The following is a 15,854-nucleotide window of genomic DNA, read 5'->3' as shown; positions in this document are numbered from 1 at the left end:
ATAAAATACAAACACATGCATATAATCACATTTTCAAAATATACAAGCATCTCACAGCTCAAAGACATTTTTTCCTAGCTTCTCTCTTACACTCACAGAGGCTTGAGTCTTACCACATCAAATAACACTGCAAAAAGGGAAAACAGGAGTGCCTCCAAGTTTACTTTCAAGCAAGATCTTGCTTTATTCACATAAAAATGTTTTCCTACCTCTCAGTGGAATGCATCTTCATCCAAGCAATTTTACTGCAATGCAACTGCCACAGGAAAATCCTTGTACAGACGGTATGACGTTTTGCGTTTTTTCCTTTCACTTAACATTTGCCCACTCAATACATATTGTACTATCTGTGCACTCACTCAACAGTTTCATTCATTTTGTCACTAATCACAGAAGATTTTCTATTCGGTTGTTACAGCAGATTGATGACAAGTACCAAACCACCTCTCTCCTCCTACATCTCCCCTAATCCTAAGCACCTGGGAGCAGAGACACTATGTAAACACAAAATAACAACAATCACGATAATTAGAATCTGTGTTACTTTCACTCCCACCTCTCAGCAAATTAACAGCGTACTTTGCAAAGGCTTTATGACCGGACTTTCCCCAAAAGATAAAGGTAAGAACATAAGCATAGCAATATGTAGATTCTTCCCTGCCTCTCCAAATTTAATGACAGTCATTTCTGTCTAAAATCTTATTTGTCTTTCACCTTAGTTTCAGGAATAAGAGAGAAAACATTTCTTATAAGTACAATCTAAACATAACATATATGTACTTAGGTCAAAAATAAACATTAAAGAAGAAAGCTGTTTTGTCAAAGCTTTCTCTTGTCCTCCCACCTCTTTCTCTTGTGCCCAGCCTTCTGTCTTGTCTTCTCCTCTGTTTCCTATGTATCCCTGGTCCCATTTTTCTCATTTATACTAAACTGTTTCTTAGGTTAAAAGTAGAGACTGCATATGAAAGGAATGGAATCTGCCCTGACCAGTCCTCCAGAGGAAGGTCCCCTAGTTGGTTTAAAATGTGTTTTCTTTTAAAAACCTCTGCACAGCACCTGTTTCAGGCTTCAATTGCAAATTGGTATTGAACTCAAATGAAAATCTGTCTGCCAAAAAGCAATGCAGAATGATGTCGAAATTTCCCCGTGACAGCCCACACCTCATATACTTTAGAGGCTGAATAACAAAGAACTCAAGTTAAGTAATAACTCTAAAAATACACAGAGCCTTCTTTTATGGGCATAAGTTTCATGAATTTGCACAGACTTCTGATGGAGTAAGAGCTACATAATCCTCTTGAAAGAAGAGGCAAAATTCTGCACAGCCTGTTTCCTTGACTAACTCAAGACCAAATGTTAGGACTGAGTCTAGAACCCAGATCATCTGTGTGCTCAGCCAGCCTTGTTCCCTCTCTTGGGAAGCTTGCCATTTCCCTGTTTACCTGATACAAACTGAGAAAGAGAGGCCATCAGCAAGAAGAGAAGAGGTAACCTGGGTGAGAGTGCGTATTTTCATTTGCTCCGTAATAATGCCCACGTGCCCACATTGAGCATACAGGGAGCCCTAATAACAGTGAAAAGTGGTTTCTCATTGCTAAGTGATAAGGCTGGTCTGTTCTATGCAATAGAACTTCATAACACTTGGGAGCAAGATAAGCCACGGCCCTGCAGGGATGACACTGCTCAATAGGTTTTCACTCAGTGAAAGAAACCTGTGTGTGTGTCGGGGATTTGACCCTTAATCTTCCTCTCAGTATCACAATGGGGTTATGTGAAAGTCATCACTCTAATATGTGCATGCTCTTTTTAATCCAAATAGAAGAGTTAGAGATGTAAGGTATGGTGTCACATAACGAATTCTCTGTCTCCAAATGATAATTAAATGTGTGACTGAAAATCTTTGAAATAATGTGGAGTCTTACTGAATTATTTAGAAGTACATAGGAGAAGGCAGAGTGAAAGACTAAGAAAGACTTCAGATGAATGTTACTTCTTCTGGAAAGTGCCTTTGGAATCCCCAAGACTATTGGTAGACCTACTGTGTGCTCCTATAGTACAGTCACTGCTGCATGCCCAGCCCTGGGGAATGTCCAATAAATACACCAGAATGAGTGAATCAAGGGGAGCCAGGAGAAGCAGAATTTAGCTGTGATACTCTGTTCTGGATATTGCATATTGGTGTCTATAATCTAGAATTTCAGTGTTATCAAAATGAATAAATCTTTTAAAAACTTATTTCAAAAAAATGCAGTAGATATTAATGAAGATAATGTTTGGGGTTAGGGAAAGACAAGTTGAGTTCTTAGACAGGAAGGTACTAGACAAATTTAAAGTCTTACTCCAAGGGGGCCATTTTGGCAAGCACTACAATTCAGGAAGCAGTGAGCTACTTACAGCTTTTTAGCTTCAGAACAAATTTTAAGAAGTTTTAGACATGAATTACGTGGAACAAATGAGAATGTGTACCATAACAGTATGTGTTCCTAATTCATCATGTGTGCAGTGACTCATTGTGATTATACTAATTCATTGTGATTTCTGTTGCCAAAAAAGCAATTATTGTTTCCTGAAATAAAGTAAGATTTGCACCTTCTTTCTTGTGCTCGGGTAGTAATGATACTTAAGTATCACTTTAGATTTGATTTATTCCCAATATATTGATTATAAGAGCATGAAAGGAAATGATTTATAGTAGCATTTCTAGTAATATTCTAAAAATCAACAAAAGTATAAAAATCTCTATTGAATGAATAAGACACCTTAAAATAGTCCTAATTATAGCGGCTTAATATTTAATTATTGGTTTGATTCTAATGTCAAGGTACATCTTCTATTTCAAAGTCATATTTATACACAAGCAATCAAAACTACATACTATCAAGCCTTTATTAAAGTAGATAAGAGGCATTATAGAACTATGTGAGTATTTACTAATCTTGTGAATTTGTTATAAATAATTAATCATAAATCTCAAGAGATTCATTTCACTGAGTGCTTGCTCATTTTGGTCCTTTGTTCAAACCACAAACTAGTAGCTGAAATGAGAGCAGTTTTCAAAAGCAATTTATTATACTGGATGAGATTTTAATCAGAAATCTTGCTAAACTCCAGCTGTCATGAAAGACTGAAGCTTTGTACACTAGAATGAATGAGGTTTTGGTGAATAATTATAAAAACTTCTGGTTTAATTACCATACAAGAAAAAAATGATATTGTTCAGAATCCAGTACAAAGAATGTATTTTATCACCCACCATTCCCACAGGAAATCTCTATACCTTCTTGGCTTTTCCTTTTAATGTAATTTTCCTAAAAGCTTCAAGATAATTTTTAATCAGGCAAGCTGAAATCTATCTAACCTATTAGTCACTAATAATATTCTTCAAGCCTTTACATTAATGTTTCTAGTGTTGTAAATTCATGATCATAAAATGAATTACAAAGTTTTGCACATGGCCATCAATACTAAAGCACTGATATTTAGTTTTAGGTGATACTTGGGCATAAATATAAATACAAATGTATTTTGTCATACAAAAATGTGTTACTGAATGAGTTTGTACTTCTGAAAAAACTGCAAACATTTTTCAAGCACAATAAGGGAATTCTTTCAAAAAGAAACACTTTGCATATGTTAGATTTGAAAATGACTAGGATCCATAGGAAGCTATAGAGACAACAAATGCCATAAGTGAAATCTCAAAGCACTAAAACATTCTCACTGTATTTTCTGGCCATTTAAACACAATGCATGAATACTTGGTACAAGCAATTCATCCTATGGCTATGATCGAATTCTATGGGTAGGGCAACCTTAAAGTCTTTTTACAGCATTCCATTATTTCTCTATCTTCCATACAAATCCAAAACACATAATTTACTACAAGTGATTTACTTCTGTGATATTCTAATAAAAAACATTTAGGATACAATTAATGCTGAGTGAACAATCAGTATCAATGAATTAAATCAGGTGCTGAAGAACAGATGCAAATTAGGTTAATCTTCCAGTAGCAAATCAGCAACAGTATCTTGCTTTGGAAAATGGTGCACACAAACATTACAATCACATCCCTTTTCTCCTCTCCCACTTGTAACCCCACTTAAAATCATTATCTTACAGCAATGGTTTTTAAATTATCAGGCATGAAAAGAGTGAGATTTGTTATGTAACATATGCGACCTGTCCTAATCAGAGATTAAAATAGGGAGACATGCCTAATCATCAACATAATAAGATCCATTTGCCAGAGTTAGGCAATTATCCTTTATTTCACACTCCACAAAGACAAAGCACTCCTGTGAGACATAAGCTGTCTTTGCAGCTCTCAGCTACCGTGGTGCAGAGAGGCTCAATACTGACACCAAATCCCCGGAATAGAATCAACTTGAGATAAACATATTACTCACATACTGTTGAAGAGCTCTCGGTATGTTTCGTCACCTTTGCCTTCTGACATCAGGCTATCCAGTTTGTCAATTAGCTTGGCTTCCACCTGAAACATATCCAAATATTATTCTCTTTCCTCCCCTTCACAAGCAGGATTTCTAGGCAAGTTAAAACGTATTTATTTATGTCAAGGAAAAAGCTACGGTAAATTCTGTGAAAGTGACATTATCAGCTATGGTTAATAGCAGGCATCCCTTTGGAATTCTAAGGGACTAATCTAGAGGGAGTTACATGACTTCACACTCCCGGCTGGGTAGCGTTTACTGCTGCCAAAGACATCTATCTATTTGTTGATTCAAACACAAATGCTTGCAGCCCAGTTTAAATGCTTGAATTCTTTTTTAGGAGCTATAAAAACTGGCAAGTCCTGTTTCTTTTTCCTTTTTTTTTTTTTTTAAACATCACGATATATAAGGACATCGGGAAACTAACATATCCACATACATTAATTTAAATCTTTGATGTGTTTTACATCTATTTTCTTTCTCAAAACAGTTTGAGGTTGCACTGAATCTTTGCTGAAGTTGAGAACTTGCCTTATCCATGTACAGATGGTAGATCCATAGAAATAGTCTAAGTCAGCAATAAGCAGCAAGAGAAAGGACATATTTCCTGAAAACTGTAGTCAAAACATTTATATTTTCCAGGATATAAATCCTTTGGAACTTGAATATCAGGAATGAAAAAAATATCCTTTCATCTATCTGAGTCAGAAGAGACAGAAAATGAAAGACTTCTCTATAGCCAGAGAAAATTAAAACAATTAAGGATTGGAAGGAATATTTGACTTCGTCAAAGGACTAAGCCCAATTATTCCTTTAAACTGAATTTCAATCAAAAGATAAAGACAAAGGGGAAGAAAAGTGGGTTTTTCTTTCCTATGCACAGTTTTTAAATGGTCTTTTATTCACCTATTAGTTTTCTTGAAAATAAATGTGTGTATTGATACAGGGGAAACGCCCATGCTTTTGGCCACAGGAGGGTTCCATGTCTGCAGTCAGATTGCTTGATCAGTTGACAACTAGTCCTGAGATTTGAGAGGCTTTCTTTGGAGAAGCATGAGGTAGTGCCAAATCCTGTGGGCACACAGGTTTGTGCAGTGACTCTGTGAACAGACAGTAGGCCTACTATCTCTAAATTGAAGGACCTGGCAGGACAAAAGCAGTGGATTCCTTAAGAGATCTGGTTTTGTAATAAGAATGCCTGTTTTCCCAAAACTGGAGCATAACTATTAGAACCTATGTCAATGAGAAATGGTAAACTCATTTTCGTGGAATCTCCTTTATAAGAATTTCCACTGCTTTCTCCTTTAAATTAATTCTCAATGCTTCAGGTAAAGAAATAAAACATACCGGGAATCAAATGCTCAAAGCTAAGCCATTAACCAAATACAAATGTGCAGACCACTGAGAGCTCAATGAGTTTAAGAATCATTAACTCTCTGATTCTTTGGCTCTGTGTCCAACTGGGTGCAAATAAAGTCTCTGCAAGTTCTTAAATATAGACCTGCAAAATCACAAATTTTTTTAGCTGAAAGGGAATCAAATGATTTTCAGGGATTCACTGGAGGCTCAGGTCAACACAGGATCTGAGAAGTATCCACGGCTGTGTGGCTTAGGAGTGGATGGGCCAGGATGGAATCCAGGTCTGATGGCCCAGTGTTCACTTCCCAACTTGGAGTAGAATCTGGAAGTTCATAGATGCTTCAGAAGAGCTGAAACTCTTCCACAACTTCTGAGGAGCACTTCTGCCTACCTGTTTAAAGTTGCCACTCCGCCTCTGCTCCCAGTCCATCATATCATGAAAAATTGGAATCATGACATTTCGAAGATCCGGCTGGGGTATCAAGGTCACTTCTAGGAAGGGGCCAATTAGCGCAGGGATAAAGTGAAGCTTGTGCTCTCCTAAAGTGAGAAAAACATTTGAGTTCCAATATATTCAATCTTAATATGATTTCAGAAAATTAATATAAAATCTGTTTAAAACAATTGCCACAAGTATACTGAATTATAGTTGTCTCCTCAAACAAGAAAATATAAGAAAATAACCTATGAGATACAATTAAAATGATATAAATCATCAGGAGTTGGTTATGTACATTATTGTACTTGCATACATTAAAATTTTTATGCGATCACTAAGAATAAAGGTGAAGAAAGATAATATAGGTGAAGTTTTTCAATATACTTAAGTGAAAAAGCAAAATGCAGGTGCAATACAGTATGTATAGGAACATTTTTCATTAAAATACACACAAACACACACAAACACACATATATATCTTAGTCTAGAGCATTATCTAATGTTAACCACAGAGGTTATCTCTGGATGGTGAGATTATGGGTGTTTTTTGTATATGAAAAAAAGTGGTTCTTATCTGTATAATTTTTCTTGAGTGGTTTTTGTTTTATTTAAAAATAGATATGGGGTCTCACAGCATTACCAAGTCTGGTCTTGAACTCCTGGGCTCAGGCCATCCACCTGCCTCAGCCTCTCAAAGGGCTGGGATTATAGGCATGAGCCACTGGGCTGGGCCCCTTGTGTTTTTTCTTAACATAATAAATTCACAGCCTAAATAAAAATCGAAATAGTGGTCCCCCACAAGAGAATGTAAACATTTTCTGAAAAGACAAAAATGTAACAATAGTGAACCCACAATGATGTACTACCAAGTGCTAAAAGGTATGGTATTGATAATTCAGAGGAAAGGAAGGTGGGGAATGGTATGAACACAGATGATTTCATATAGCAGGTGAGTGTTAAGTCTATTATGCTAATCTTCTTTATTAAATTTCCTAAGTTTCTATTTCTATTATATGACTATTGCATGCTATGAAAAATATACTCAAGAGCTAACCTTCAGCATCATGGCTGAAAGCATATGAGAGCATTCACTTAGAACTTACAAGTTGGGAGGCTGAGAAGAAAGACAGCTGGCTTCAGGAAGGAGGGTAATTTTCCAGTAACACTATAGATTCATAGCACATAGGTACAGTATAAATGACTTTAGAGGGTTTTTTTTTTTTTTTTTTTTTGAGACAGAGTTTCGCTCTTGTTACCCAGGCTGGAATGCAATGGTGCCATCTCGGCTCACCGCAACCTCCGTCTCCTGGGTTCAGGTAATTCTCCTGCCTCAGCCTCCTGAGTAGCTGGGATTATAGGCATGCGCCACCATGCCCAGCTAATTTTTTGTATTTTTAGTAGAGACAGGGTTTCACCGTGTTGACCAGGATTGTCTCGATCTTCTGACCTCGTGATCCACCCGCCTCAGCCTCCCAAAGTGCTGGGATTACAGGCTTGAGCCACTGCGCCCGGCTAGAGGGTTTTTTTTAAAGTAAAGTGAATATGGAAGCATCTGGGGAGGAGAAAAAATAATGACTGAGATGAATGAGAGTTGGGAAAACATGCGGATGTTTATGAATTCACTGTTTTTTTTGTGATTGGAAGTGCTGCAGGGAACATCCACTGTCTTTGGAATGTGGCCCTCACCTCTACATAACTGCCTTATTTTCAGTGCTTTGGAACATTAGCAACAGTGTGACTGAGTCAATAGCAAGTTTTTCAGATCTTGGCACAGAAAGTAACACTGGCAATAGATGAACACATGAGGAAAGTGGGCACACAATGACTTCTGGACAACCAGTGAAACTGTTGAAACATTTCAAAGCTAAACTCATGTATTATTTTTTCCTTTAGGCTAAAATATCCAGAATCAAGGAGAGTTGTTTGATTAATTCTATCCTCAAGTATTCACTCTCTAATATCCTCAGAGTATGAACATTTCTATCATGACAAAACTTTCCTCTCTCTCAATGACACAGAAGGGTCACTGTTACCACACATAGCTGAATATTTTAGATTTGAGGGGCCATGTTGCAACGCTGCACATATTACCAATGTGAGAGAAGAGAATTTAGAAAAACTTCCCTATAGTCTGTAAGTCAGAGAGTTCACGGTATCTTCTGTCTCTATACATCAACTTCCCTCAAAAAGGCATTACAGCAGTCAAAGCAATGATCTGAATTTTTAAGTACCGAAATTACAATAAACACAAGGAGAGACAAAGCCATAAGGGTGACTTCTTTCTCGTACATGTTTTGATAAGGAACAAAGTATTCATTTAATAGATAGTTTGGAAAGTTTGGGGAAGGTCAAGATCATAAAACTGGACCTTACTTTATATTGTATGTGTTTGCTGTCTCACCATTTTATTAATTCATTCAGTCATTATACTCGTTTAGTGACTCAAGACATAAGAATACCTAGTGTGCCGGGCGCTGTGGCTCACGCCTGTAATCCCAGCACTTTGGGAGGCCGACGTGGGCAGATCACGAGGTCAAGAGATTGAGACCATCCTGGTCAACATGGTGAAACCCCGTCTCTACTAAAAATACAAAAAATTAGCTGGGCATGGTGGTGCGTGCCTGTAATCCCAGCTACTCAGGAGGCTGAGGCAGGAGAATTGCCTGAACCCAGGAGGCGGAGGTTGCGGTGAGCCGAGATTGCGCCATTGCACTCCAGCCTGGGTAACAAGAGCGAAACTCCATCTCAAAAAACAAAAAACAAAAAACAAACAAACAAACAAAAAGAATGCCTAGTGTATTTTGAACACTGTATTTGGAGAAATACTTGGAAATAGCTAAATCACAATGGGTATTTGGGCAATTGCTAAGCTACAAATCTAGTATCAAGAAACAACAAAGGGCTGGGAACAGCGGTTCACGCCCGTAGTCACAGCACTTTGGAAGACCAAGGAAGGAGGATCGCTTGGGCTCAGGAGTTCGAGACCAGCCTGGGAAACATGGTGAAAACTCATCTCTACAAAAAATACAAAAAGTTAGCCAGGCATGGTGTGTCATGCTCAGAAGTTCAGTGCGGCAGGGGTCAGGGTTGGGTGAGAGAAGTGTTGGCAATGAGGGTGGCATAGTTTGTAAGCCAAGCTGAGAGGAAGGGGGAGTTAGGCAGTTCAGCTGTGGATGGTGGTGGCCGATTAGAGCTTTATTTTGTAAGAACATAACTGGGAGAGTGGAAGATGGGCTGTAGTGGGGAGACAGATGCTGGAGGGCCAATTAAGCTATCCAAGTAACTATGATAAGTATTGGTCTAAAAGCAGCAGCCATGGTAATGGGAAAAAGGGGCCAGCGGGTGAGTGAGAGTAAACACTTATTAAATGATATTAAATTTATAGGAGCAGGAGCCAACTTATGATGAGAGCAAGACCATGACTTCCGTTTGGGGCATGTTTGAGGTACTTCTAACACTGACTACTGTAGCCGGTGTCAAAGAGCCTGGTCTGGGGCTCAGGACGGAGGCCTGGGCTGGAGACGGACTATTTCAGAATCTTCAGTGATAAATGGCGTGAACGAAGTCACATGGCAGAACCCTGTGGCAAAACATAAGGGGAGCAAAAGGAGCAGGAGAGCCTGAGCACATACGTGCTGGGACAAGAGAGGAGCCGACTAAAGTGACAGGGTGTGGGGTTGGGAAGGAGAAATAAGAAAGTGGTGGTGGGAAATGACAGCGAAGTTTTTCAGAAGTGAAGAGCAGCAAGGCTGTCAAATGCAGTAACTCTTTAATAACATCTGGTACTTGTAAGCATTCCCTGGCGCTCCCTGTGACAGGTCCTGCTCTGGGTGTTAAAATCCTTGGAAGTCAGGCAACTCACCCAAAGTCACTCAGCTAGTTACTTAGGGAGGCCAGCATTTGAACTCACATAGGCTGGCTCTACAATGAATTCTTAATCACTATCCTAGGGATGGGACTTACTATAGGTCTTTAGATGTGGCAGAAGAGTAATGCAAGTGGAAACCTGATTACAAATTTAATTTACAATTAAAAAGTAAAAAGAGAGAGAGACAAGGCGAGCTGGAAAGGATTGCCTATTTTTCTTCTTAAAGTTTTCTGAGAGTAAATGCAAGAAAGTCAATTAGTCAGGAACTTGACGGGTGGGGAGGAAGTGGGATTTTTTTTCTCTTTCTGATGGGAGAGTGCAATCACATATGTCATTTGTTCCACATTTATCCATCATTTCATGTGGTTGGGTGGGTTGAGAAATCTCCACTCTACTGACCCAGCCTCAACAGTAGGCATATAACCTGGGCCTTGTAAAAATCCAGCCTCAGCTTGGTGCAGTGGCACTGCTGGTAGTCCCAGCTACCCAGGAGGCTGATGCAGGAGGATCATTGAAGCCCAGAAATTGAGTCCAACTGAGCAACATGTAACATAAACATCTCTAAACAAACAAACAAACGAAACCCAGCTTCATCCCTGGCCCCAAGGACTGGTTCATGATAGGCACATCACCCAGCAGGAGCAATCTGTGGCCCTGAGCAACATTCTAAAAGGAACTTTGAAAAGGGGAAATAGGCTTAAAGCTGATGGAAGCCATTTTCCCACAGAGTGGAAACAGCCTGAGAGTACACAGAGGTCAAAGTCAACACACAGAACAAAGGAGAGCTGGGAAATGGCCAGCCCTGATGTGTGTCCTCTTGAAAATGGCCATCCCTGAAGTCAGATCCACTTGTGGGCTTCCTAGCTCCCAGAGACAATATATTTCTTTAACATGAGTTTAATTTGAATGTTTTGATCACTGACTTTGTCAAATATAATCAGCAGAGCTCTGCTACAATAGTTAGAATGTAAGAACCTGTACCCTCTGTTAAGGCCCTCTGAACAGCGTCCTGCCTACCCTGTGCAGACCAATATGGTGACAAGGAGGAGATGGGAAGCTCTGTGCTAAGACCTTCAAGAGCACGAATTTTGTTGGAATTTCTATCCTCCTGGAAAAGGTACCCTTGACAGAGGCCACTGGTCTGAACTACCTTCTAACTTGAAGATACCTAGAGGGCTTTGTATCAACTTCTCAACCACAGTCTGTGACGCTGTCTCAAGGCTGTCTCAGATATCTGCCTCCATTAAGAGCTGAATATTCTTGCCTTTGCTCTGCATACAGAGTGCCCGAGGAGACCAAAGTCCTCATGATCTCTAGTGGCAACATGCTTGCCCCCTCCTTTAGCTGGTATAGACACAGCACCTTGGGGCATCTGGAAGGTCCCTCATTCTTAGGATTGGGTGCGCCCTAGAAACCTCACAACCTTCAGAGAGTGCCGCTGTATCACGGGAGTGTCTGATTTTACCTTGGGTTGAGTGTCAGCGCGAGTTAAAGCCATTAGACAAAGTGCCTTGAGTGTCTAGCCAGAAATACAGCTCTGTAAACAACCCACAGACTTGTGCCCATCTAAAAGTTCCTTTATATCACTGAAGTCACACAATCCTTTCCACTCTCTTATTTGTTTCTCACTAATACAAGACACACTGCTAGTTCTCTGCAGTACACCGCAGCTTTGCAACTTTTCCTTTTTATGTTTTTCTACTGCTACTTCTGTAAACAGAAAAGTTCTGCCTTCAGCAGTTGGGAGTAAGATATATTCTGTAGCCAAATTTTAGTCTCGATATTATCCCATCAGCAAAAAAAAAAAAAAAAAAAAAAAACAAAAAAAAAACAGCCATTCAGTTTCTACACTCTGTTAAGTCACCTACAGTGTTTCCTATTAAAACGGTACTTAATTAGTAAGGGGATTTTAAGTTCGGAAGTTAACCAGAACCATTTTTTTAAGGGTAAGTGCTTTAGCATGGGCTGTACTAGCAAGCAATCTAGCACATTGCCTCCACTAAAGAATCCTTGCCCAAATGATATAGTCTCTCCAAGATCCATTTTTCAGAAATCCAGGCAAATCACACATTTAGGAAGTCAAAGGGGAAATCACACAAGGCGGATAAGCATGCTTAGTCCCATCACTTAGTTCATCAGGATCATGCCTTCAACTATGGGAAGCACATTTAATATGATGCTGAGATCCAAAATCCAGAAAGGGAAAACAGTTGGAGAATGCTCCCTGTCTTCTCCTCCACTCTGGGTCAAAACCAGGAAAAGAAGAAGACTAAAACAATGCTTTTACTCTTGCTTCTTTTTCTGAATTGGTAATAAATTATCTTCAGCTTACACCCTCTGAAGTGCACTCTGAAACACTGGAACTTCCTTAATCTCAGAACTTTAAAAAGAAAAGCAGCTCATTTTCTTTTGCACAATGACATGGCATTTTTACCAAACCTTTGCAAATGTTATAAGATCAACCCAGTTCTTTTATAAATCTTATTGGGCAGGCCCAGGGCAAATAGTTCCCCAAAATTCAAAAAAGCAACTTCCAGGGGAACCATCTAAAAATCACCCTTATTTGGGGCCCCTTCAAGTTCCCTTCTAATTACAGAACTGTAGCCAAGTAAAGGAAAACTTAAGCCAATTTTCTAAAGACCCAAATAGGTGTATAGAAGTTTTCCAAACTTTAACTCAAATATTTTGCCTTACATGGAAGGATGTTATACTGCTCCTAAACCAGACCCTAATGGCAGCTAAAAAGCAAGCAGCCCTGCAAGCAGCAGAGAATTTTAGAGGTAAGCAATATATCTCCTACAATACACCAAAAGGGAAGAAAGCAAGTAAGAAAAGAAAGAAAGAAAGAAAGAAAGAAAGAAAGAAAGAAAGAAAGAAAGAAAGAAAGAAAGAAAGAAAGAAATTAGACACATCATCCCCAATTGGGAGAGAAGCAATTCCTATAAACAACTCTGATTGAAACCCCAATAACTCAGGAAACAAATGAAAAAACAAACGAACACTTTTTAATATGCATTTTAGAAGGCCTATGGAAGACCAGGGCCAACACTCTAACCTGTCTATAATAGACCAAAAGCCAGATAAGAATCCTGTGGCTTTAATGATAAGGTTGAGAACAGCACTAATAGAACACACCTCCTTATTCCCTAATCCAATCAAGGGACGGCTCATTCTAAAAAAAAAGTTTATTACATAGGCAGCTCTCAATATTGGAAAGAAACTACAAAAGCAAGCTATAGGACCAGATAGTACCTTAGAAAATCACCTAACGGTGGCACTTTGGTCTTTTCTAATAGGGACAAGAAGGATGCCCAAAGGGAAAGAAAAGCTCAGGAGTAGGACAAAGGCTCTAGCAGCAGCTTTGCAGGATTGCGAAGTCCGGGATCTCCGAGGTGTATTTGTTAGTTGCTATCAGTGGGGCAAGCCAGGGCATTTTGAAAAGAATGCCAGGCAGCAAGAAAAAGCCATCTCAACCCTGTCCAGCCTGTGGTGGAGACCACTGGAGACAGAACTGCCCCCAGAGATGGAGGTCACTGGGTTCAGGACCAGTCTCACAGAAGGTCCAGCAGGACTGATGGATCCTGGGGCTCAAGCCCTGGCTCCAGTGGCTCAAACTGCCATTATAGAATAGAGCCCTGGGTAATTCTGAAAATGAAAGAAAGGAAAGTAAACCTTCTCTTAAACACTACAGCCAGTCTCTCTCTTTTCTCCTCTTGAATCCAGGCCTCTCTCTCCTCTTCTCATAGCAAGACTATAAGGTGTGTCTCAGGAAAAACTCTAATCCAGTATTTTTCTCAACCTCAGTTGCAGTTAGGATGACCTATTATTTACACATGCTTCCAAGCCATTGTCATAATAGTTCTACTAGTCAAAAAAGCCTCCAAGTTAACCCTAGGAAATAATTTAACTGTTTACACCTCATGTAATGTGGCATAATTACTGTTCTCTAGAAAAAGCTCTTAGCTAACGGCCAGTAAAACAAGAAATACATAAGGCAGGATAAGCAGTAGTCACTCTAAATAATGTCTTTCCCCAGCCACAGCGCTCAATTCGCTAAGCTATTAGCACTTACATGAGCACTTAAATTAAGCAAAGGAAAGGTAGCTAACATTTATACTAACTTCAAGTATGCTTTCCTAATTTTCCATGTTCATGCTGACATTTGAAAGGAAAGACATTCTCTTACCACTAATGATTCTCCTGTAAAATATCACCAGAAAATTAATAGGTTATTATCCTCGGCCTTTCTTCCACAAGAAATAGCAATAATGCATTGCAGGAATACCAAAAAGAAACAAGTGAGGTTGCCAAAGGAAATAAATTAGCTAATCAGGCAGCTAAGTCAAAGGCAAGGAAGCCTCAAGGCATCAACATGCTTCAAACCCCTTCTAATACAGGAAGGCTCCATAAAAGAAATTAAACTTCAGTATTCCCCACAGAAATAAAATAGGCCACGTCTCAAGGGTATACTTTCCAGCCCTCAGAATTGCTATGGTCAAATAATGGCAAACTCCATTTGCCAGCCTCCAACCAATGGAAAGTCCTTAAAATCCTTCACCAAGCTTTTCACTTGGGAAAGAATAAAACTTATCAATATGCTCAGATGTTGTTTTCTGGCAGAAAATCTCTAAATTGGTTAAGCATGTAACTTCTCTATCACTTCCAACAAAATTTGACACAACTAGCAGAAGCCCAACCCCAGAAAATAAAGCCACCTTTATTCAACCCAAGACATTTAGTATTATCAAAAACTCTCATCTCTCTCTCCTTCCCTAAGCCAACCTGGTAAGGGCCCCACACTGTTTTTCTTTCAACACCCTTGGCAATAAAAGTTATAGAAATCAACTTCTGGATACATCACACTCAAGTCAAAGCCTAAAAAGCTAAGGGAGCAACCCCTGACAGCCCAGAGGAACGTCCTAAATGTCAATGTAAAGAAATAAAAAATCTTAAGCTAAAACTCATAAAAAGTAAGTAACTGAGGGCTACTCATCTTAATCCCACTCCTACCTCACCGGATACGTTTCATTATTTCTACCCTTTCCTCTCAAACTTCAAATAACAAATAGTAAAACTTCTTTTCAACTTATATATGCAAGTAAATTTTTATTACACATGGGATTTCATTTGTAACTTATAAATACACAAAGGAGAATATTATATCTTGGCAAGTAAAAAAATAATTTTAAACGGAAATTATTTACTATACTGTTCTTGTGGGAATTGTTATAGTCCTGCTACTATTTGCAATAAAACTATACACTGTGGCACCAACAATGTGGAATTCTGGTTGTAAAATTCAAATTGCTGTAATATTCTGCCTGACTGTCATCCTTATAACAGGATTAATAATTGCAGGAAAGACTTAAAGTTGTTTTGCTTATAGCAAAAGTAATAGTTACGGATAAAAAGTATAAAAGTTTTTACTATTATTAAGTTTAACAGGACTTTTTACTAGAGGTTGATAATATAATGCACTTTAAGCTAGGAAAAGAAGGTTATTAAAAAAAAGATTTTATATACAGAAAAATTTGGTATGGTAAATAGTTGTCCTAAAAAAATAAATAACTGGTTGTTTAATGAAAAGATGTATAGAACAAGTCAGAAAGTTTAAGTATGTTGTAGGGTCTGTAGAAGTTATAAAAAATGTAATAATTAAAGAAAAGAAATTGTCAAAATTAATGCTAAAGTTATTTAAGCCAACCAATAACATATCTCTCCCAATCACCTTGCA

General features: G+C 38.7%; 1 protein-coding gene across 3 annotated transcripts in view; it reads right to left on the bottom strand.

Moving 5' to 3' along the window:
* Positions 1–15,854, bottom strand: part of DOCK4 (dedicator of cytokinesis 4) — a 480,387-nt gene that overhangs the window by 55,924 nt on the left and 408,609 nt on the right. For all 3 annotated transcript variants that reach the window (XM_010344060.3, XM_010344067.3, XM_003921080.4), the window contains exons 31-32: positions 6,205–6,353; positions 4,410–4,495 (exon numbers count right to left, since the gene is read on the bottom strand). In XM_010344060.3, coding sequence (XP_010342362.3) covers positions 4,410–4,495; positions 6,205–6,353 — 235 coding nt within the window. The remainder of the gene's footprint in view (positions 1–4,409; positions 4,496–6,204; positions 6,354–15,854) is intronic.

This window comes from Saimiri boliviensis, chromosome 10 (genome assembly GCF_048565385.1).
Source record: "Saimiri boliviensis isolate mSaiBol1 chromosome 10, mSaiBol1.pri, whole genome shotgun sequence".
NCBI lineage: Eukaryota > Metazoa > Chordata > Mammalia > Primates > Cebidae > Saimiri > Saimiri boliviensis.
This window is presented reverse-complemented; position numbering and strand designations above follow the sequence as displayed.